This window comes from Taudactylus pleione, unplaced genomic scaffold, assembly GCF_031769625.1.
Source record: "Taudactylus pleione unplaced genomic scaffold, aTauple2 ptg001990l, whole genome shotgun sequence".
Classification (NCBI taxonomy): domain Eukaryota; kingdom Metazoa; phylum Chordata; class Amphibia; order Anura; family Myobatrachidae; genus Taudactylus; species Taudactylus pleione.
The window spans coordinates 7,935,290-7,957,983 of record NW_028286386.1 but is presented as its reverse complement, the minus strand read 5'-3'; the positions used below and the strand labels follow the sequence as shown (position 1 = coordinate 7,957,983).

At 41.8% G+C, this 22,694-nt stretch overlaps 1 protein-coding gene across 1 annotated transcript in view; it reads right to left on the bottom strand.

The window, feature by feature from the left end:
• Positions 1 to 2,461: 2,461 nt before the first annotated feature.
• Positions 2,462 to 22,694, bottom strand: part of REEP2 (receptor accessory protein 2) — a 66,698-nt gene continuing 46,465 nt past the window's right edge. Inside the window, exon 8 of the mRNA XM_088465418.1 lies at positions 2,462 to 9,542. Within this exon, the coding sequence (XP_088321544.1) occupies positions 9,468 to 9,542 (75 nt within the window). The 3' untranslated portion in view covers positions 2,462 to 9,467. The remainder of the gene's footprint in view (positions 9,543 to 22,694) is intronic.

Here is a 22,694-nt window from a genome sequence, read left to right as displayed (position 1 = left end):
CTGTCTGGGACCGGGGCTGTGTGGTCATGTAGGCACAGCCAAAGCACAGTAAGGACGTGGTGTAGGCGTACAGCATACTTGCTAATTTTTAGTTGCTCCTCTCCGGGAGACATTATGGTGGCTCTCTGTAATAACGCTCCCCCTCTGCTGCACTTAGCCTGGTCCACTTCAGAGGTTAAAATCAGTTAGGAGGTTCAGTAAGACCATTGCTGACTACCTAATACCAGCTTCCGTAACAGTGTCCCATACTGTGAGATACATGTATCTGGGGTAACTAAGCACCTGACATGTTATTGCCACCATTCACCCCCTCCACCTGCATTACATACTGTGAGATACATGTATCTGGGGTAACTAAGCACCTGACATGTTATTGCCACCATTCACCCCCTCCACCTGCATTACATACTGTGAGATACATGTATCTGGGGTAACTAAGCACCTGGCATGTTATTGCCACCGCTCACCCCCTCCACCTGCATTACATACGGTGAGATACATGTATCTGGGGTAACTAAGCACCTGGCATGTTATTTCCACCATTCACCCCCTCCACGTGCATTACATACTGTGAGTTACATGTATCTGGGGTAACTAAGCACCTGACATGTTATTGCCACCATTCACCCCCTCCACCTGCATTACATAATGTGATATACATGTATCTGGGGTAACTAAGCACCTGGGATGTTATTGCCACCATTCACCCCCTCCACCTGCATTACATACTGTGAGATACATGTATCTGGGGTAACTAAGCACCTGGCATGTTATTGCCACCATTCACCCCCTCCACCTGCATTACATACGGTGAGATACATGTATCTGGGGTAACTAAGCACCTGGCATGTTATTGCCACCATTCACCCCCTTCCACCTGCATTACATACTGTGAGATACATGTATCTGGGGTAACTAAGCACCTGGCATGTTATTGCCACCATTCACCCCCTTCCACCTGCATTACATACTGTGAGATACATGTATCTGGGGTAATTAAGCACCTGGCATGTTATTGCCACCATTCACCCCCTCCACCTGCATTACATACGGTGAGATACATGTATCTGGGGTAACTAAGCACCTGGCATGTTATTGCCACCATCAGTGATGTGTGGTCTGGTCAGGCAGAGCCTTTCCTGTCATACCTGTAATTTCCTGTATACTCCAGAGTTTTGACTATAAAAAGTATAAGAAAAAAAATAAAGAAAATATTATAAATATCTTCTTTGTATTATTCTAATAATTTTTATAGTCAAAACTCTGTAGTAAAAAGTGAATGGCAGATGAGGCACTGCCTCCCCTGTCTACCTTTTCTGCACATCCCTAATCAAAATACACCAAATTTCCAGCACTATGTACTGCTGCACCTTTGTATACTACCCACATGTACCCTCAGGTTCATATATGTGTGTGTAAATCTGGCTCTGATACTAGCCAGTGCCTCCCCAGCCATTTGCCTCACCGCATGTCACTGGCCACCATTCATTCCCTCCACCTGCATTACATACTGTGAGATACAGGTGGTCTGGGGTAACTGAGCACCTGGCATGTTATTGCCACCAATCAACAATGTAGAGCCGCAGGCAAAGACAGAGAAACTGCATCTGCCATGTACGGATGCTGCAAGTTGGCGTCTCAGGCCTTGCACGTTCGGCTGCATGGATGTACACAAGGGAAGGAGTTTGTAGCATCATTTGCATAAAGTCGCAGACGGTAGACCGCCAATAGATGCTTCTGATTGTGACTCAGAATTAGGCCCTATAACCATTGGGCCATGCCCATATCAATGGTGCTTTGGGGACATAAGGGTCTATTTACTAAGCTCTGTCAGGAGATAAAGTGAACGGAGATAAGGTACCAGCCAATCAGCTCCTGTCATTTTTCAAACACAGCCTGTGACATGGCAGTTAGGAGCTGATTGGCTGGTACCTTACCTCCGTTCACTTTATCTCCTAACAAAGCTTAGTAAATAGACCCCATAGACACTGCATTTGGGTAAGAGCCACCTTTTGTTTGGATTAATACTGTAAGATCAAGGTGAGGAAATGAAGGACAAGATTTGAAGGATAGTGTTGGGGTTCAGCGTGGCCAAGCCCAACATTACATGATAAAATAAATAAGATGATCCTTGCGGGGAGCAGCTGTACTTCTTAGGAGCTAGTGTGCTTGGCACGGCAGCACAAACACGGACTGAGAACCATAAAGACAGGTGGCAGGGCCTGGTGAAAGGTGGATGCAGGGAGGGCAGGGGCTGATGTGCTGCCAGCCTGACAGGTAGAATGGGGGTGAGTACTGTACAGAGGAGGGACAGGGCAGAGCTAATGAAGTCCATGACAAAGTGTGATGTCCATGGCAGATGTATGGAGATTTAACTTGTTAACTCAATTGTACATACAAATTAAAAAGAAAGACACAATGCACTAAAGGATATTTCAATGTTTTATTGTTTACATTCTTTTTTTGTTTCAGTAATCACTGCTCATAATGCATCCTATATGTGCACATTCCTTATTATTTGTTTATACAAAGATATTATTGGAATCACAAAGTATAATTTTCACAGTAACATCAGTGCATCAAGAAAGCTTAGTGTTCATACCACTTCAGTGTTAGCAGTGCATCGCCCTCTCATTATATGGCCAAATATATTCCACCCTGCTGAGTCATCTCCTATAAATGATCGCTGCTAAAAATGCTATCCATGGAAAATGCTGCAATTATTCAATGTTGCTGGAGACACCGTTTAAAGAACATTCACTGAGATGGGTGGGGGTTTGTGTATCACATTAATACTTAAAGTGAAAATCCGATGTCAGACCTGTAATGCCAACGTGAATTTACAATCTAGCCTTGGGACTAGGGGCCTGATTCAGAGTTGGGAATATAGAGATCTCACTTTCAACTGATCATCTTGGTGAAACCATGCTGCACTGCAGGTGGGGCGGATTTAAAATGTGCAGAGATATTTAGATTTGGGAGGGAGGTGTCCAAACTGACATCTAAATTGTAGAGTAATAATAAAGCTGTGCAGTATTTGTGGGTTACATGTAAAAGCAGCCAGTATTTACCCCACATGCAAAAAAAAATAATATGTATTTACACCCCTTGCATTGCAATATGGTTTGTTCAGGTTCACAGTTAAGTGCTATCTCTCTCTCTATTCCCAACTCTGTATCAGGCCCTAGGTCCATAGTGACACAGAACCTGCCCAAAAATTACAGTATCTAGTTTACAATTTATTGCCCCCAAATTAGGCTTTAAAAGCACTCTGACCCTGTTTTATTTATAATTTCCTTCTGCATGTGTCTAATGGAAACAATTAGAAATAAATGTCTGTATATATGAATGTATATATGCCTATAACAGAATGTTACCTATCTTCAATTGTCCCATTTTCTTTCCCAAACTTGTTTATGTGTGATAATTATCTATACATTAGTTGTTTAAGGGTCTTCTTTAGTGGCAAGGAATAATTATAACGTCATCGGTGGTGAAGTCTGACATACTCGTGGCATGGCCAAATCCCTAAAATATGACTAAAAGGTGAAATAAACCAGTTCTGAAGTGCCATTTATTTCTGTTAATGATCTGGTTGATTCAAACTCCATTGTAAATGTGCTGTTTAGGTAGGTAATCTACTAAATTATACTTCCTGATGGAAAATATTCCAAAACCTCACACACCTGCTTTCTTAATGCGTTTGGCACCAAAGATGGAGTGTTAGGTTTAGGGTGCAGGGAGAGGGGCAGGGTTAGGGTAGGAATTAGGGAACAAAGAGGGAGGGTTAGGGTAGGGAGAGGGGGAGGGTTAGCATACCAACCAACAAGTGTCGGTATCCCGACTGTCGGCATTTCATACCCAACCCCTGCATTCATCTGCACCAGATTTATTAACCAACAGAAAAGTATAATACATAAAGTGCAGTAGTGCTCATTTGTGTAAATCATGATGCTGCTCACAGTCTGTAAAGCGGAATAGAATAAAACTATATCAGACACATTTTGTTTCCCATATCTGTGGCACAACTAAGAAATATTTTGAGGGTAAACTATTTTTTTACCATGAACTATCACTAACTCAGTAATATATGAAAAATAATATCATGCTTGTTTGTTAAAGGACATGGGCCTAAATACTGATGTAGCAGCTGTGACAGCTGCTAGGGGGCCTGGCTGTTCAGGACGCCTAAGCTATTTGGCCCTGTGTAGCTTGGGGACGCGGTAAGGTAATTGGGAGGAGGAAGTCATGTGTCCCTTTAAAATTTTGCTATGGGGCCAACACATTTCTAATTATGCATGTTCCAAAACTCACTTGTTTTAGTTAATATATCTTTTGCTAGATATTTCCACCATTCAGTCATAGCTCCCAACTGTCACTATTACGGTGGCACTGTCCCGAATTGTGGGATCTGACCCATCATCTTGCAGTGAACAGATTTGTCCTGCGGTGGGAATGTTAGGAGTTGTGTCTGGTTCACCAATGCTAAGCATAGAGAGAATGGCTGCTTGGCAGGCAACAGGCTGATACCCCTTTCACACTGCCAGCAATAACTCTGGTTATTGCATGTGAACACACAGCAACCCGGGTTACTGTGCAGTGTGAAGGACCAGGTTGAAATAACCCGACTCGCGATGCAGTGTGAATGGGTAACCCAGGTCGATGCGACCCAGGTCCCGTTCACAGCACAGGAATAGTCAGTGCTTGGAGTTGATCTCAACTCCAAGCGTCAGCTCTGCACATGATGGCGGTGACGTCATCGACCTGGCAATAAGCCGGCTTGGGCCGTCAGTCTGAAAGGGGTTTCAGCCGAGTCGCACCCGGGATGGACCTGTGTACAAAATCCCAGGTGCCACCCAGAATTGCGATTTGAAAGGGGTATAAGAGGCATCCATATGAAGGGACACGCTCCCATTGCAACATGGTTGTGCCCCTATCACAGCAAGTCCATGACCCCTGTCCTCATTCATGGATAGGAAATTTGGAAAAGTATGTTTTATTGCTGGTATTTGCAAGTGAGGTCTGTACGCACATTGGAAGAAACATATTTGGCAAACAATCATGTAGCATAACACAACGATGACGCTTGCCTCTGTCCTCTGGGGAGAAAATGATAACTTCTAGTTATCTAATTCCAAATGTGACTGCAGAATCTATTTTTGGGAAACATCTTTTAATGACTGCTATTTCCATATTACTCCCCGAAATGGCTGAGTTGCTAAAGGCAACAGAACTACAGAGCTGTAATTATTTGATGCCATTTATTAAGCATGCTGCAAGCACATCTGTCACCAGACACACACTAGATGCATTTGTTATCCTTTGTACATACTTCTGCACATTTTACACTCTATTGCACCTAAGATAGGGCCTACTGTGCTTATGGGCAGATTTTGGCAAATACAGAAATAAGAGGTGTGATGTCTGGCTTAGCGCACTGTGGCACTGTACAAATGTGTGCGCTATACATGGCAGACATGTGACTTGTATGCTTTAATTAACTAAAAGGCAACAGATAGTATAAATGGTAGGTATTCCTATTTGTGGACATATAGAAGCAGCTCGTGTTTACAGCTAGGCACATACATTTGTATTGGGCTTAGAGCACAGCTGAGGGCAATATCTATGCAATACAAACAGCAATTAAATCACCCTTTAATGCATTCATAGCCACATAACAATATTTGAATAACAGGTTGCTATTTTATTTTCTTACATACTTTAATTTTGGATTGAGGAAGAAATAAGCAGTGTAAATTATAGTAAGGCAAACATGAATTAATGAGTGTTATGGGGGAATTCAATTAGCCCCCGGGGATATTCAATTAGCCCCAACTTGCGGCCACTGGCAGCACTTATCAGTGATTTTTTTTTCACCACTGCACAGACAGTGAACAAAAATCCCTGATAACAGGTGCCGCGACCATGTTAACACACGAATCCGTGAACTTTTTACAGATTCACGTCAATTTAATGGGCGTTAACAAAAGTATCGGGTGAAAAAGGAAGCCTAAGAGAAAAGCCTCACGTGATGAAGCCGGAGGCTACCTCCCTTTTTCACCCCCCGTTAAGTTATCACGGCTAATTGAATCTTCCCCTAAGTGGGATACATTTAGGCCCTCATTCAGAGCCGCTCGCTATTTGTGGTCGTTCGCTTTCTAAAAAGGGGTGGCTATTCAAATGAACCGTTCGCACTTTGCGGTCTGTTCACGCCTCTAAGTCTGAACGAGGGAGCAAAACATGCGATCGTAAATTTGAAAAATACGTTCCCTGGCCGCTCGCACCATACGTCATGTCCGCTATTTATTAGATTAATCGAGTACATCGACCAGTGTATGAACTGCTCGCTATTCTTGTGGTTGGTTTTTTCAACCACTATTTTGTGAGCAGTTCTGAGTTAAAAAAAAACAAGTGACGTGGTCAATGAAGCTGCGGGATTAATTATGCACTCCCTTAAAACGCCCGTTAAGCACGCCTGCGATCGGATTTCCACTCCCCGTTTTCAAGCACCTTCCCCTGTTACCACCCACATACGCCTCATTCTGTCACTCAAATTAGCAGGCATTCGCTATTTTGCGAACACATGAATTTCGGCCGCACTGACTGGTTCGCGCATGCGTATAAAGATCCGTACGCATGCGCAGTTGGGCAAACACCGCTCGGAGCGAACGAGCTGCCGCTTACGAGTGGCTCTGAATCAGGCCCTTAGTCAGAAGTTAGCTATGAATTCTCTCAAGACCAAAAGAGCTGGGAACACTAACACCTTGCATATCAGTTGTTAGTTAACAACTACTCCCGTAGGAAATTAAAATATTAGTTGCAAATGTTTTTATAACCAATACCCAAACAAGTGTTGATGTCCCATTCTGGGAGTTCTTTCATTGCTATCATTATGTGTAAGACCTTTAAAGGTAGCACGGCTCACATAATGTATAATAAACTTTCCTCTCATCAGGCTCAAACATGATAACTAAAATGTTAGCAGCAATGCAATGTGAATTAAGAATATTTTTATTTAGTAATGTGCAAGCAAAAACTTAACAAAAAAAATCCTCCTGAGAATAAAGTAAAGACAGAAAGACACATATGTGGAGTCTACATACTCGTACCTTAAATAGTATTTAATTCAGCAGAAAATGAGGGCTTTATTCGGCTGTGAGAGTAGTCACTTAACTAATGAGCTGTGTATTTATTATACAGAGCCCAGTTATAATTAACATTATATTGCTAATAAAAATATAGATTTAAAAAACACAGAATAATTTAATACAATCAAAAGTGCAAATTTCACTAAAAGTCACCAGTGGCGTAACAGGGCGTTATGCCAAATGAATCTTTATTATATCCTCTTATCACCAATCAGCTAAACAGAGTCTCAGCCCCTTTACAGAGCAGATACACAACCTGTGGGTTTGGGAAAGAATTTGCAGCAATATATGAAACTTACCAATCATTGGCTTAAACCTCCTTCACTAACTGATCAATTTACATATCAAAGCAGTGATTGTGCAAATGATTGCTTTATGCATTCTGTTTAAGCACAACAAAATTCACAGTTTGGATTGAGACATCAACATCAGTGTATTTGTATATATTACAATATTCCAGTTGTAAAACGCTGCAGAATATGCAAGCGCCATATAATAAATGTTATTAATAGTATCCAGTCCAGACAGCTGTATTATAGGTCAATGGCAAGTTTCACTGTCTTTTAAGTATTCATCATAATCATGAATTATGTTACAAGCATCATAATCAGCTCAGTGTATATACTCTCCAAGTGTCCTGCTGATGAGAAGCACCCTGATATATTAAGGCTTTTTATTATGAATGACGTTACAAAGAGTCACATGGTTCTGTAACTCAAAGTACTGCCCCTTCAATGCTAACGTTGGGTCTATACATAAATTACTACAGGCTGAAAAGTTGTGTTATCATTTAAATAACAATTTTGACCACACAAAACTAGGGACTATTCTAAGGAAAGTTGTGTTGCTGCACTTTTACAGAAGTGAGTTTGCTGTGTAGGCAGCAGTATAGCAAGCGGTGTACAATTCAATGAGGTGCAGGCTGTGTTACATACAGTATCATATATAATATTAAAAGAATGTAAACTTTAAATTGACTGAATACCCCAGTACTAACAGGTTATCATAAGTCAGGGAAGCAGTTTTGTCCTTTCTACAGCTCTCACAGATTTCTGGGAAAAACTGTTATTTGCCGAATATGCTGAACAGTCAGTGAACAAGTCATAAACCATCCCTACAACTATTCACATCCTGAAAACCACCTTATCTTCTTCTTATTATGAAAGAGTCTCATCTAAAACTAATATTTACACGCATGTTACTCTTATTTTCATCCAGTCACATTCATAAATCCTCAGCTGAAACAGGTAATATTAGCCCTCCAATCCCAGCTGGGAGCCCGTATCACTTGGCACAGGGTTACTGCTCTTCCTTCTCCCATCCTCTCTGACTGCTGAGCATCTTAGTAAATTGTACCTCTAGCTTAAGTCACAGTGGGAGCCTCTGGCCAGGAAAAGTATTCCCAGAAAAGCCAAGACTCAGACATTTAGCCAAGAAGATGGATGATAACATAGCCCTACACGTGGCACTATCATCACCTGGTCAGTTACCCCAACTGCTTGCACTTAATTACTTTCATTACGAACTACCTGATAATTAAATCTCCTCCACACATTTTCATGTGTAATATCTCTTATTTATGGCATTATAAAGCCACTTACACTTCAGCATGTAAGAAAACAGTACAACAGTTCATAGTGCCCTATATAGAAATTAGTGTGTACTGCTATATAGTATATGTGATTGCCATAGTGTTCGTATAGTCTCCTCACTGCAGTCATTTAGTCCCATCTATACTATAGTCTGTGTATGAGTACACTAAAAGCTTCCAGTATATTTATGAAAGGGTTGATAAAAAAAATGGCTGTCATATCTAGATTTAAAAATAATAATAAAAAATTTAAATGAAAAAAAAACAAAAAACAACCAAATTGTAAATACATACTACTTGCACTACTGAGGTCACTGTAAAGGATAACCAATAGATCTCCTATAAAAAATGTCACTGACAATAGATGGTCACCTGCCCGACAGACACATCAGACACAACTGTTCATCCCTGTTCTTTTTCATTATTACTATAATAGTTTTTCTTTTATTCTTCAAACCTATTTTGATGTCCATAGAGAAGTATAAGTTTTGTTTCTACGGGTAGGTGTGCCTGAGTGGATCTCTGCACAACTTGTATATCACATATCTCAGTGTGGCACAATATAATATCTAATTATATCATTTCAATAAACATATTGTTTTGCAAATACTGTTCCCCGGGTGTGGAGTGATCCTAAATTAGTAGCTGACGCTACTAAAGCACAAAGTCCTCCAAAGAGTTTCACATGAGCAGCGTGTAAGGGAAATCCCGGACAGGAAGGCATGTCTTCATGCGGACTCTCCAGGTACACTGGTTCCTGTAGCTTTCTTCTTGGGGCGCACTTTTGTATTCTTGGGCTGTGTCTGGTACAGAAATACAGATGTAGCTCATATAAGATGTCTCTACAGCCAGAACAGTGTTATGTCACATCTTATACATAGCTTGGTGAACACAGCTTAAGCGACACTTCACAGATAAGCGGTTCGGTTTTGACTCTGTTCTCTCTGCCAAATTAGCGCAAGTTTGGATTTATCGTATTGGCTATCCAAAACCTGTGAGAGCCGGATAGCCAATGTGATCATTTTTGAGATCCGAACATAACCGAGTAAAACCGAACCGCTCATCTCTACATTAAAGTAAGGTCCAATGAAACCTATAGGAAGTGCCAGATAGGCTACTTTCACAGTTGAGACTGGACATATCGTGGTCGGATGAAAAACAACTACTTGTATGAGTCTTTATTATAAATATCTTAATACCACCACAACAACATTCAGAACAACAGTTCCAGTCATCTCGCAATTTTCAATAGGGTGTATAAGAGCCTATGCAAGGAGTATATTTTCTGTGCAATTTTTATTTAAAAATCCTTCACCACTGTCAATTCATAGTGCATCAATTTTTCATTTAATTAATATAGATTGATAATTAGTGATAACTCCTCCTACAAAATCAAATATGCCCCTGGGGGAATCGGTATGACATACCGCCGGACCTAAGCCCGGCCATGAAATAAAGATGCCAGATTGGACAGATATCTGACAGATATTGTATAGTATATGCCCAGCATTAGTAATCACACAAGTATCTCAGACAGCTGAAAGATAAGTGATTAAGGGGCACATTTATCAATAGATATTTGCGGCTTACTCCACCGAAAGCACACGTTTTCAGGTGTTAACTGCATATATTTAGTATCCCCTGAATGTATGACAGAGGGGCCGTAGCAGATATCTCTGATACCTGTTGCGATCTCTCCATTCCTGTCAACAGCCGCCACCCCCATAGGTTTCTATTGGGATGCGATGGTGCCGTATATACCAACTTCTGGAATGTGATGATTCCGTAGACTGGCCTCAGCTGAAGATGGCGGTATCCCGCTGATGTCTATTGGCTACACATCGCAAATTTAGTCAGCATAGGGTTCGACAGGAACCCTCCCCGGCATTGGTGGTCACACATTTGCGGTCAGTGGGACAGCGCATGAACAGAAGTCCCTGCAGCACCGCCAGCACATGGCAAAGATGGGCTCCTTTCAGAGCTCCTGTCCCTGTGGGTGCCGGCTAAATAATGGCATCGGTATAATAACTGCTGCATCAGAACACACAATGTCAAGCAAACTAACAGCAACAGGAAATTGACAAAACAGGCAGTTTCGAAACTCCCTAAAAAAATTATGCTGCCTTATATCACTAACTGTGTGGTTGAGACTGGAAATGTATCAATGTGGATGTATGTATATATGATAACAGTTTGAGTTAATAGAGGGAGGAAAGCAAATCCTCAATATTTAATATTTTAATATATCGGAGTCTGCAGCCTCCCAGCTGTAGGGACACACTCGGCATTCTGGACAGTCACGTGAGCATTCTGGACAGTCACATGAGCATTCTGGACAGTCACGAGAGCCTTGGGTTATACGTATAGAAGATCAACAATGAATAGGTCGACAGTCAATCGATCGACACCAGGGGGTGGACATGCAATAGGTCGAAAAGGACATTAGGTCGACTGACAAAAGGTTGACAGGGTTAAAAGGTTGACAGGTTCAAATGGTCGACACACAGATGGTCGACATGTTTTTTATTTATTTTTTCAAATTTTTTAAGGTGATGATTAGGCACTTGGTGGAGGGTTAGGCTGCTTGAAGGGACGGTTAGGGTTAGGCACTATGGGGAAGGTTAGCTATGGTTAGTCACTAGGGGGGAGGGTTAGGGTTAGGCACCAGGGGGTGGGTTAGGAACTAGGGGGAGGGTTAGGGTGAAATAAAAACAAAACAAAACCAAAAACAGGTGTTGACCATTTGAACCTGACAACATTTTAACTCTGTCAACCTATTGCATGTCAACCATTTGGTGTCAATCTATTGACTGTTGGCCTTTTTATTGTCGATACACACCCCTAATTAAGGCAAGGGAATTCTTAAACAGAACATTCACGTGGTTGTTTTATAAACTACAACAGTACTTGTATGAGGGAAGTTACATTTTAAATTCAAGCTTCACCTGGTAAAAAAAAACTATTTACTCCGTGGGCAATATTTACTAAGTGCTGTAATTGGTCAGCGCTCCCATTCATTCCTATGACAGTCACTGGAAGTGAACTGTCATTCGTTACAGGACCAGTCAGGGGTAGTTATGCATCCTGGTTTTTTTGCCACATTCTGGGGATGCCTACATGGAATGAAGGTAATTTGCAGGGTTTAACACGGGAATAACCCGTGAAACCCTGCAGTGTAAACGGCGCGATCCGGGTCACGATGACCTGGAGCGCGCCGCATGATTGGCTGGCTTCAGTGGCGCTTGGAGCTGACGTCATCTCCAAGCGTCCACTTCCACGTCGGAAGAGCTGGGTCATTGCAGACCCGACTCCGGTGTGAACGGCGCCAACTCGGGAATATCCTAGGTCGGCGCCGGCTAAATTCCTGGTCTGATCCGATTTGGAACCCTGTTCCAACCTTCGGGTCAGACCCGGAATTTAGGTATAAAAGCTGTATAATATAGAAAAGGCTGCACAGACCCTAGGGATCTGTGCAGCACTTTACGCAAATACACCTATCAGGGGAAAGTTATTTTCTGTGGGAGATTTATCTGCATTTCGCTTTGGTTTTTAGCCTAGTAAATTGGTGAGATGCAAACCCATCAGCAAAACTCTTGCAATCCCACCGAGACTTTAAACCCGCTGCTTAGGAAATTTCCCCCAAGTCTTTTGGACACATTAGGGGAGAACTTCTGTAAACTAGCGATTTGCTGCTAATTGCTACCCAGGAGAATCCCTTCTGTTGACAGCTCTGGCTATGGCTTGCAGTGCACGTTTTTATGATACTGTACATTTGCTTTAACATTGGATCCTGCAAATAACTGAATAGGAATTTATATTTTCAACAATCCATTCTATTCAATTACTATACATTTATTACTTTAGATTTTTAAATACAATCGATTCTATTTAGTTACTTCATATTTTAATTGTATAATACTAAATACATTGATGTATACAATAGTATGCATTCCTTAAATCATTTGTCTATATGAAGCAGTGACATTAGTGGAAAAGTAATGGATAATGCCATTGTTACAACCCAATCATCAGCCTAAAGTGATTTTAAATGCCAAGGCTGGTGTTTTAAATGTCTCTAATGAAGGCTTTTGGCTTACTGTGCTAAATAATGATGTGCCTTGTACAATACATCCTAGCTGCACAGAATAAATAAAACACGTCCTTTAGCACAGTTTGTACCTTTTTTTTGTTTTGTCCAGTATATATTTATGCCCAAAACAATTACCTGTTTCTCAGTGTTCTTAATGGAAAGTCACACAAGCCCGGACAAAACACTGCCCACTTTCCATTCTGGACTTTCCTCACCCCACTTAAATTGAACTATTCAGAATTTTCTTCTATTCATTTGACCATTACCTATGAATAATCTGATGGCGAAAAGTAAGGGATAATTACACTGCCTGACACTTAATTATTTATATATGTATATATATATATATATATATATATATATATATATATATATGTGGAATTTGTGATTGGTCAGCGCTCCCTCTCATTCACTCGACCAAAGGTTCCCAAACTTGGTCCTCAAGGCACCCTAACAGGCCAGGTTTTAAGGCTATCCATGCTTGACCACAGGTGACTTAATTAGTACCTCAATTTCATTTAACCATCTGTGCTCAACCATGGATATCTCTAAAACCTGAACTGTTGGGGTGCCTTGAGGGACACATTTGGGTACCTCTGCACTACACTATAATGCAGAGGTTTCCAAACTCTGGCATCACAGTCCAGATTTTAAGGATATCCATGCTTGAGTCCAGATGGTTAACTCAAATTGACTGAGGTACTAATTAAGTCACCTGTGCTCAAGCATGGAAATACTTAAAACATGGACTGCAATGTCAGAGGTTGGGAACCTCTGCTTTACTGTTATGGAATTTTTATCCACAATGCTTGGGATTTAGTAATATGGAGCACCTTACATAAAATCAAGTGAAGAGAATTAAAAAAATGCCACAATATGTACCAAATACTACCCTGGGCATTCCCTTCTCATTGCCTTGTGTAGCAGTAAGTGCAAATATAGGCACTTTTTCCATGCACTTACATAACATATTAAAATTAAAATAGACATGAAAATAAAATGAGACATAGGGGCATACTTGACTACTTTTGAAAAAGCATTTCAGGGAGAATATGAAAGCTGCATCTATGAGCGCGGCGGCGGTAAAGTGGGTGTGTGCAGCTACATCTGAGAGGCGTGTCATAATACTGACTTACATCCAAATGTAAACGAACCCCAAAGCAGTTAGTAAGATCTACATGTTGATGAAACCACACTGATACTTTTCAGAAAATTCATGTAGCCGTAGGGATCATTGTGCCTTATAACCAATGCAGGGAAATTATACTAATTATCCCATTTGAATGTATAGATCTCGTTTTGTTTTTTATAGAACAGCTTCATAATGGGGGTTTGGTGCAATCAGGGAGATTACTAGACTTTTCAGGGAGACAGGGAGATTGCTACTATTTCAGGAAGTCTCTCTGACAATGAGGGAGAGTTGGCAAGTATGCATAGGGGTATATTACTAAAGTGCGGGTTTTAGAAGAGGATAGCCCCTAGCAACCAATCAAATTCTACTTAACATTTATCTAGTATCTTATAGAAGATAATAGCTAGAAACTGATTGGTTCAGGGCCGCAACTAGGGGGGGGGCTGAGGGGTCATGTGCACCGGTCGCCATCCTCCAGCGGCACCGGCCACACACTTCTCTCTGCCGGAGGTCTGCAGATAGAGACCTCCGGCAGTGGTGCGCCCTGGACACTGAAAATCGGCGGAAGAACCCGCCCTCCCTCCTTCTGTCGGAAGTTAGGGTAAGAGCCCAGGGGGGGGGGGGGGGGAGTGGAGGAGGGGGGCGGAGAGGGAGTGAGAGGGGCGGCAGTGCTGCACAGGGCGCACTGCCGTCTAGCTACGGCGCTGATTGGTTGCTATGGGTAACATCTCCACTTCTAAAAACCCGCACTTTAGTAAATATACACCAATGTTTCTATTGCCTGAGAAAAAGGAGGGAGTCACCAAGAGCAATAGTCACAGTGTTGAGATTAGATAATACAACACCTATGAAGAAGACCATGCCCTCCATGGAAATCAACGGCGGTGCTGAAGGATAAACAACACATGAAGGAAGAATGGTGTTATATGTATCTATACTTGTAAGATTATCCATTTAGATGTATAGCAGAGTCTGTATGTATGTCAGTGGAAGGAAACTGTATATAGTGTATAATACATTATTATAGTAAAGTCACATGTCTAGGATATCTGGTATCGTGTGACTAGGAATATTATATAGTGATACACATATTTACTGCAAACACACAAAACTAAATATAAATACTTAAACAAAAATAATGAACTAAGCAGAACATACTAACAGAGTAAACTCATAACAGAAAAGAAACAGCATTTGTGGGTATAAACTGGTAAACTGGAACTGCCTCTGTGAGTTGTTTTGTTGTGTGGTATATTGTCTTACCTGTAACTGCATTGTATTATGTGTGTACACATAAGACTATATGGGGGAAATTCAATGCAGATGATGTGAAGCACATTTCCACATATTACTGTAACTCTACACTAGTCTATGAGGTACGAGGAGACACTAGCAATATAGCTGCCCGCCGTGTGACATTACGGAATGGTAAATCACAGCCATTGCCACCAATTGAATCCCCCCCATATATGTACTGTTTACACAATATTAAAGTTATACTATGATGTAAAGTGTGTATTTGTATGTATTACACTCATGATAACTGAAAGTATTTTTAATAGTTTATCTTCATTATATTATAGTTAAGTTGGTGTTAGAATTGTGTTCGTTTATGTTGCTGACCTGGATTTGTGGGTTACTTATACCGCTTTTATACCTAAATTCCGGGTCTGACCCGAAGGTTGGAACAGGGTTCCAAACCGGATTAGACCCGGAATTTAGCCGACGCCGACCCAGGATATTTCCGAGTCGGCGCCGTTCACACCGGAGCTGGGTCTGCTTCGACCCGGCTCTTCCGGCATGGAAGTGGACGCTTGGATATGACATAATCTCCAAGCACCACTGAAGTCGGCCATCGTGACTCGGATCGCGTCGTTTACACTGCAGAGTTTATGGGTAATTCCCGTGTTAAACCCTGCAAGTTACCTGGGTTGGATTGTTGGGTCACTCGACCCGGGAATCCAACCCTGTCCCCTTTTACACCAAGGAGCTACCCATGTTAACCCTGCAATAACCCGGGTTTTAGCTCTGGTGGAAAAGGGGTATCAGTAGATTTGCTATGAAGTGTCTATTACCTAGGTGTAATATTTATATGGCATAGTTGAGGCGACGCAATGTAAAATAGCAGAAAACAGTGCAAATAGTATTATTCCCCAATATTTATGATTACGTTAGAAACACTGCACTGTGGAGGGAGGTTTATCAGCTGCGCCTTGAATATGCAGATAATATCCTTATAGTATTCAATGTCACCTTAAGCAGGTGCTATAATCAAGGCCCTTTTGTAAGGAGCAATAATAGGGAATGATAGTTCTCCTGCCACTGAAACCCATTTACATGTCTGCAGAAACAAAATCTGGAGAAGTAAAAAGATAAGGTGCAACCTCTAATAATCAGGTCTCTTGTAATTTAACAAGTTTACAGTTTAACCAATATTAGTAAGAACACATTTATAAAACCACAAAAGGACACAATGATAGAATAAAGCAGCAATGTACATGGTATCCATATAATTGTAAACTTAATATTCATTTAAAATCGCTAAAGGGAATTGGACATGTAAGTGTCAGAAACAAACACCTTTTTTTCTCCTTTATTGGAGCAATAGTAAAAAAACAATGCATCAAGCACATACTTGCCAGTGTCTAAGGGGTACATTTACTAAAGTGAGAGTTTTTAGAAGTGGAGATGTTGCCCATAGCAACCAATCAGATTCTAGCTATTATCTTCTAGAAGGTGCTAGTTAAATTTTAAGCAGATTCTGATTGGTTGCTATAGGCAACATCTCCACTTCCAAAAACTCTCTTTAGTAAAATTACCCCCTAGAGAAATGGGAACTGAGAATACATAAAGAACATAAAATTGTCGTTCAATGTGAGAACAGGCAGAGAATCAATATATCCCGCCCATATCTTAAAAAAGGATTCCGTCCTAGACTCTTTATGTAAAATAGTCTCCAACCAATCCATACAGCAAGCATAAAATAATTTGACTTTAAATAGAGATAGAGATGGAGGAAGCTTTAGGACCCACATGTGTTGTGTGCATTTACCAGCCACCGCAGACACCATTAACAGCAACCTTTTACTCCCTCCAAGCAACCGAATGTTAGCTGGAGTAATCACTAATATTGTGCACTCTGCACAGAGGGCGAGACAATTCAATTAGCAGGTGGAAGCAAATTGAGCAACCAGTCTCCAAAAGTAGTGAGAGGACATTCGCACATACGATGTAAAATGTGGTGTCAGGGGCATTACATTTAGGGCCATCGGCAGAAATAGATAAACCTATTAGAAGCCTATGATGGGGGTATAAATAGTCATTATATTGTAAATAATATAAAACATTTCCTCATATATACTAGATGAGAGGACCGAACGAGAATAGGACAGAGCTTGACCATAGTAAGTGAACATCACCAGCCAAAAGGAGAGTCCAGTACGTATCTTAGTATGGTCAAGAGGAGTATCTAAAAGCTTGTAATGAAGAGAGAAAGCCTTTGTACCAGCTAAGGGTTGGGCCAATAGAGAGTCTAGCGTGTTAGACTAGTCATCGGGTGAAAGGGTACAAACCACCAAGGTCACGTAGTGTTGGGCATCAAATAGTGCTAAAGTCTGAAACTGTGGGATAGAATATTTCTCTCTAATATCCTGTATTCTAAGAGGTCTGTGTAAAGGATTATAAATTACTTACTCTACGAGCCTATGTTGGGTTGGTAGGAAAGATTGATCAATACGAGAGTCCATGTAATAATCTGTATTATGCAGCAAGTACCATGAAAACCCTGTAATGAATATTTAGTTTTAAATAAAGAGATTAACACCCCCATTAGTCGGCGTCTGCTGAAGCTTCAACAAACCAATCTGTGGGCATTTTTTTTCGGATAGCTCCATACAATAGCTGCTCATCAGCAGTAGTTAAAAGGATGGGCAACTTCTGCTAGGGATAAAGACACTTAGGAAATTAAAGAATTTGGGGAAAATGTATACGACCCAAATAAGAAAGCATTAAGTGCTTCCAACGAGACAATTCACCGAGCATACTCTCAATCTAATCCCTCATACTAAGATCATACAAGTCATAGATACTGCGTGGAAAAGCAACCCCCAGTTAAGTTAGAGATTTAGAAGCCCATTTGCACTGGATTGTATGGCTCCAAGGTCTGACTGCAGGACCTAGAAAAAATGCCTCAGATTTTTGAGTTTTCAGGAGTCATTTTAAACCCAGACACCAGACAGAATACTGTTAATTGATCCAAAATTTTAGGCAGCATGGCTTCAGGGTTAGAGATATACAATAGTAGGTTGTCTGCAAGTTTAGCCTCCCTGGTGCCTAGAGTAATGCCAGCAAAGCCATCCCATGACTGTAGAATACATAACAAGAGGATCTAAGGCTATGTTAAACAATAAGGGGGATAGGAGGCACCCCAGATACGTGCCTCTAGTCATTGTGACGGGAGGGCTATGTTCACCATTAAGATTTCAGAGACGTAGTACAAATAATAAAAACATTGGGAGAGGGTAGGACTAGACACTCTAGTCTCAAAGATTCTCAGTAAATGGGACCAAGACACAGTATAGAAGGCCTTTTCAGCATCTAAACTAAGTAGCATATCCAGGCCAGGACAAGTAGAGGCAGGATATTTTACTATAGCTGCCAGGTCAGTCCATATCCCCTACACTGAGAATCTAACATGGGTGAAGCCCAGTTGGTGGCTAGTGAGGATGTGAGGAAGTACGGACTGGAGACGACGGGTCATGAGTTTTGGCTTTAATAATAAAGTCGGACTACAGTCACCAATTCAGAATTCTTAGAAGACTTAGCGATGACTATTGTTCGGGCCTTGTTAAAATTCAGAAAGGGGAGCTGATCTCTCAAAATGCCATGAAAAAGAGACTCCAGAAAGGGCACTATTTTGGGTTTGAGAATTTTGGAACAAGCCTGTTGATTACCCTTAAACAAAAACATATAAGAAAATAGAGAACATTGGTCCCTTTACAATAGCAAAAGCATATTGACATATGCAATAATCATGTGTGTGAGTCTGAAGAGTGAGCATCATGGAATACGTAGGATATGCACATATTCCCGAGCTTTTTGAGGATCAAAAATTAGAACAAATGATGGTGACCATCAACCATTACTTTACATTTGTGGGGGAACAAAAGGGTAGTTTGAATATGATTGCCAAAAAGAAATGTACATACATGAGAGAACTCCCTCTGCCTCCTAGAAACTGAGGCAAAATAGTCTTGAAATATTGAGAGCCTATGAACATCTAATTGGAAGGAATCTAATTTTCTATAAGAGCGCAGAACCAACTTCTTATTCCAAAATTCAGATATTTACTGATAACTGGTTGAGGGCGAGTATCAGCAGCATGTTGTTCATGCCCCAACCTATGCGCCCTTTCAATAACACTAGTTAACAATTTGAAACTCTTTTTCGACAACATGACTGAAATAGGTTGATTTTGACTAAATCTCTGAACACAAATTTGGTAGCAAAAAGTTTGTTTTAGGTCATAGTCCTGTGTTTTTTTAAAAAAATATATATATTTTACCAATGTAAATTATCTTTTCTACATTCCATGAATACCCTCTCAACAGCCACTTAACACAGATGGGGCAGATGGGAGTGGGTCAGAAATATTAAGTGTTTTGGCAAAATAAGAATTTTAATAATACATATTGTTTGCAATCGCTATTCCACATGCCCATTTTTAAAAATAAATTCAACGTGAAAAGGGACATAGGGCCTGATTCAGAGCCAGACTCTCTGACAGAGCGCTCGCTCTGAATCAGGGCCGGCCCTCTGGTTTTTCAGAACGGCCTTCTGGCCGCTCGCATAGCTGTGGGTGAAAACCCACAGTTATAGCGAGCGGCCATGATGATGGTCGCGATGGTCAAGACCATCGCGACCATCGGGCTTGCGACGAGACCCTTGTGGTAGGGTCTCGTTGCCGCAAGCCCAAGGGTGCTTTCGGCTCTAGCATGCGCACTGGGCCACCATCGACCCGCTTGCGAGCGCAATGTCGCTCGCGAGCGGGTCTGAATCAGGCCCATAGTTCAATTCCAGATGACATCATATGTTATTAAGCATTGTCAAGCTATTTTTAGGATATTTTTGTTTGTATCTAAAAAATTACGTGATAAACATTTTTAGTGTCATATTCTGAATTTAGCACATAAAAGTTAACAGAGTATGACAGTTTTCATCCTTGTTTCAGAAAACTTATAGACTACCGTATATACTCGAGTATAAGCCGAGTTTTTCAGCACATTATTTGAGCTGAAAAAGCCCCCCCTCGGCTTATACTCGAGTGATGCTCCAGGACCACAATGAAAAGTACCTGCTTGAGGTGACCGGCGGTAGCAGTGTGAGATATCCCCGGGGTACGCTGCCCTGTCTAATTCCACTGCGCTGGTGACCTGCACTGCTCTGTGTGCTTCCGGGTGAGCGGCGCCCGCAAGCCCCCGCCCTCCCCTGTGGAGCCATTTGCTCTGTCTGCTTCCGGGTGAGCTAGGTGAGCGGCACCCGCAACCCCCCCCCGCCAGAGCAGTTAGCGGCGAAGGGTGCTGATGAGAAGCCAAGATGCCCTCACTAGTTGCAATGTGCACATCCTGACAGTGGGGTCACTGTTATCCAGAGCAGCACAACTGCTTTTTCCTGTTTTTCTTTGAAATAAATATTCAAAAACATTTAACCTACTGATGCCTCAATTAATGTAATTTTATTGGTGTATATTTTTATTTTTGAAATTTACCAGTAGCTGCTGCATTTCCTACCCTAGGCTTATACTCGAGTCAATAAGTTTTCCCAGTTTTTTGTGGTAAAATTAGGTACCTCGGCTTATATTCGGGTCGACTTATACTCGAGTATATACGGTAGTATAATTAGAGAGCATAACTCCCAGAGCCTGATTGTAGATAGTCTAACAAGGCTGGGCCCCAAACCGATTCAGGCATCCCATCCCTATAACCCTAAAATTACTACGATGACTTCTGTTTTCTAAGTCATCAATTTTATCAAGGAGAGACTTGAGCTGCTGATGAGGATTGGCTGTCACTGCTCTACCACAGTGAGTCGTTTGATGTTAGAGTCTAACTGAGCTACCATCGAGGTGAGGGGGGACTGAAAATCTTTAAATTGTTGTTCCATAATCGGTTTAACATTTCCTGAGCTGCTGCTGTAGCAGAGGGGGCAGCTGGAGACACAGAATGTGACGGGTCAAAAGGCGTAAACAGGAAAACAGAAAGGGAATCATGAGGAGACCCCAAGACATTTTGAGAATCTGAAGGGGGAGGATTACATACAATTGATGAACTGACAGCCGATTACTTAGTTTTAACCGATTTCTTGGTGGAGGCCATAACCAGCAATGTAAATGTATAAAGCAAAGAACAGGGTCATGAAATGTACAGTAGATGGACAATAACATAAACATGTATATTACATCATGCAAACATTGCGAGACATGGCAAAAAGCAAATTAACATTATAAACAGTAAATACTGGAGTTTGAATTCAGGGAGCAGCTTCATGTCGGTAAAAGGAGACACCCACCACTGGGCAGCTTCATAAACAAAAAACAGGTAGAAGGGCAATTCAACAGGGCTCCTAAGATAAAAGCACAGAGTGGCCAGATGTAAAGTGTAGTAGTGAGAGTCTCCGTGGTAGGTTCCTCTATAACCACGAGCCAGGAATGGCTTGATGATGGTGACAAGGCTGTGACATCCTCTCAGCACTCCAGTTCCCAAGGCGGCAGTAGGAAGACCTTGGGCCTCCGCAACAGGACACACTGTGGCTCCAAGATGGCAGAGGGCCACATGCTCAGCAACGTGAGCCAGACTCCGATGAATAAAGAGATAGTGAGGCCGAGATGATAAGTACGCCACTCCTGTCCTCATCCCCACAAGTCCAGCGCCGAGTGTATTCTCAAGACCCAAGGATGCAGTTTCGAAAGCCAGTGAATACACACAGACTCGAGTAGCCCAGGTAATAATGTGGTTGCATTCAAGGCCTGCCCAACGGAAGTTCCCAGGTTTAACTCTAAAAAATTTATTGCAACACAGCAACGGGATGTAGTCGGCATCCCAACGGTCTTAATACAGGCGCCAAAATCCCGACAGGTCGAGATCCCGGCACCAGTATCCCGACCGTCAAAATCCCAAAGGTAAATATCGGGGTGCAGGAGGAGGGTAGCATTAGCTAGTAGGATTAGGGTTAGGCACTAGGGGTAGGGTTAGGCACCGGGGAGGGAGGGTTAGGCACTGGGGGGGGGGTTAGGTTTAGGCACCGGTAGGGGGTGTTAGGTTTAGTGTGCAGGAGGGAGAGGTTAGGTTTAGGCACTAGGTTAGGATTGTTAGGGTTAGGCACCGGGAAGTGTGGGTTAGGGTAGGGGTTACAAAATTACTCACCCTTCACTCCTATGGGTGTCGGGATGCCACTGTCTGTATTTTGACTAGCAGCATCCCGACAGCCGTGATATCATACCTAACCCAACCCCCCAGCAACAATATACATAGTCTATGAATGTGCCTCACCAGATATTCCACAGAGTGAAGACCGTAAAGTTGATATTCAGTTTCTGGGCAGCCAAGTTTGTATAATGAGCTCCAGCTGTTACTACCGCGAACCCCAATTCACACGGATAGAAGTTCCGACCATGGAACCCCGTGCCAACTCTACCACGCTTTATATTCAGGAGCTCTCTAATATCCTTTAGCGATT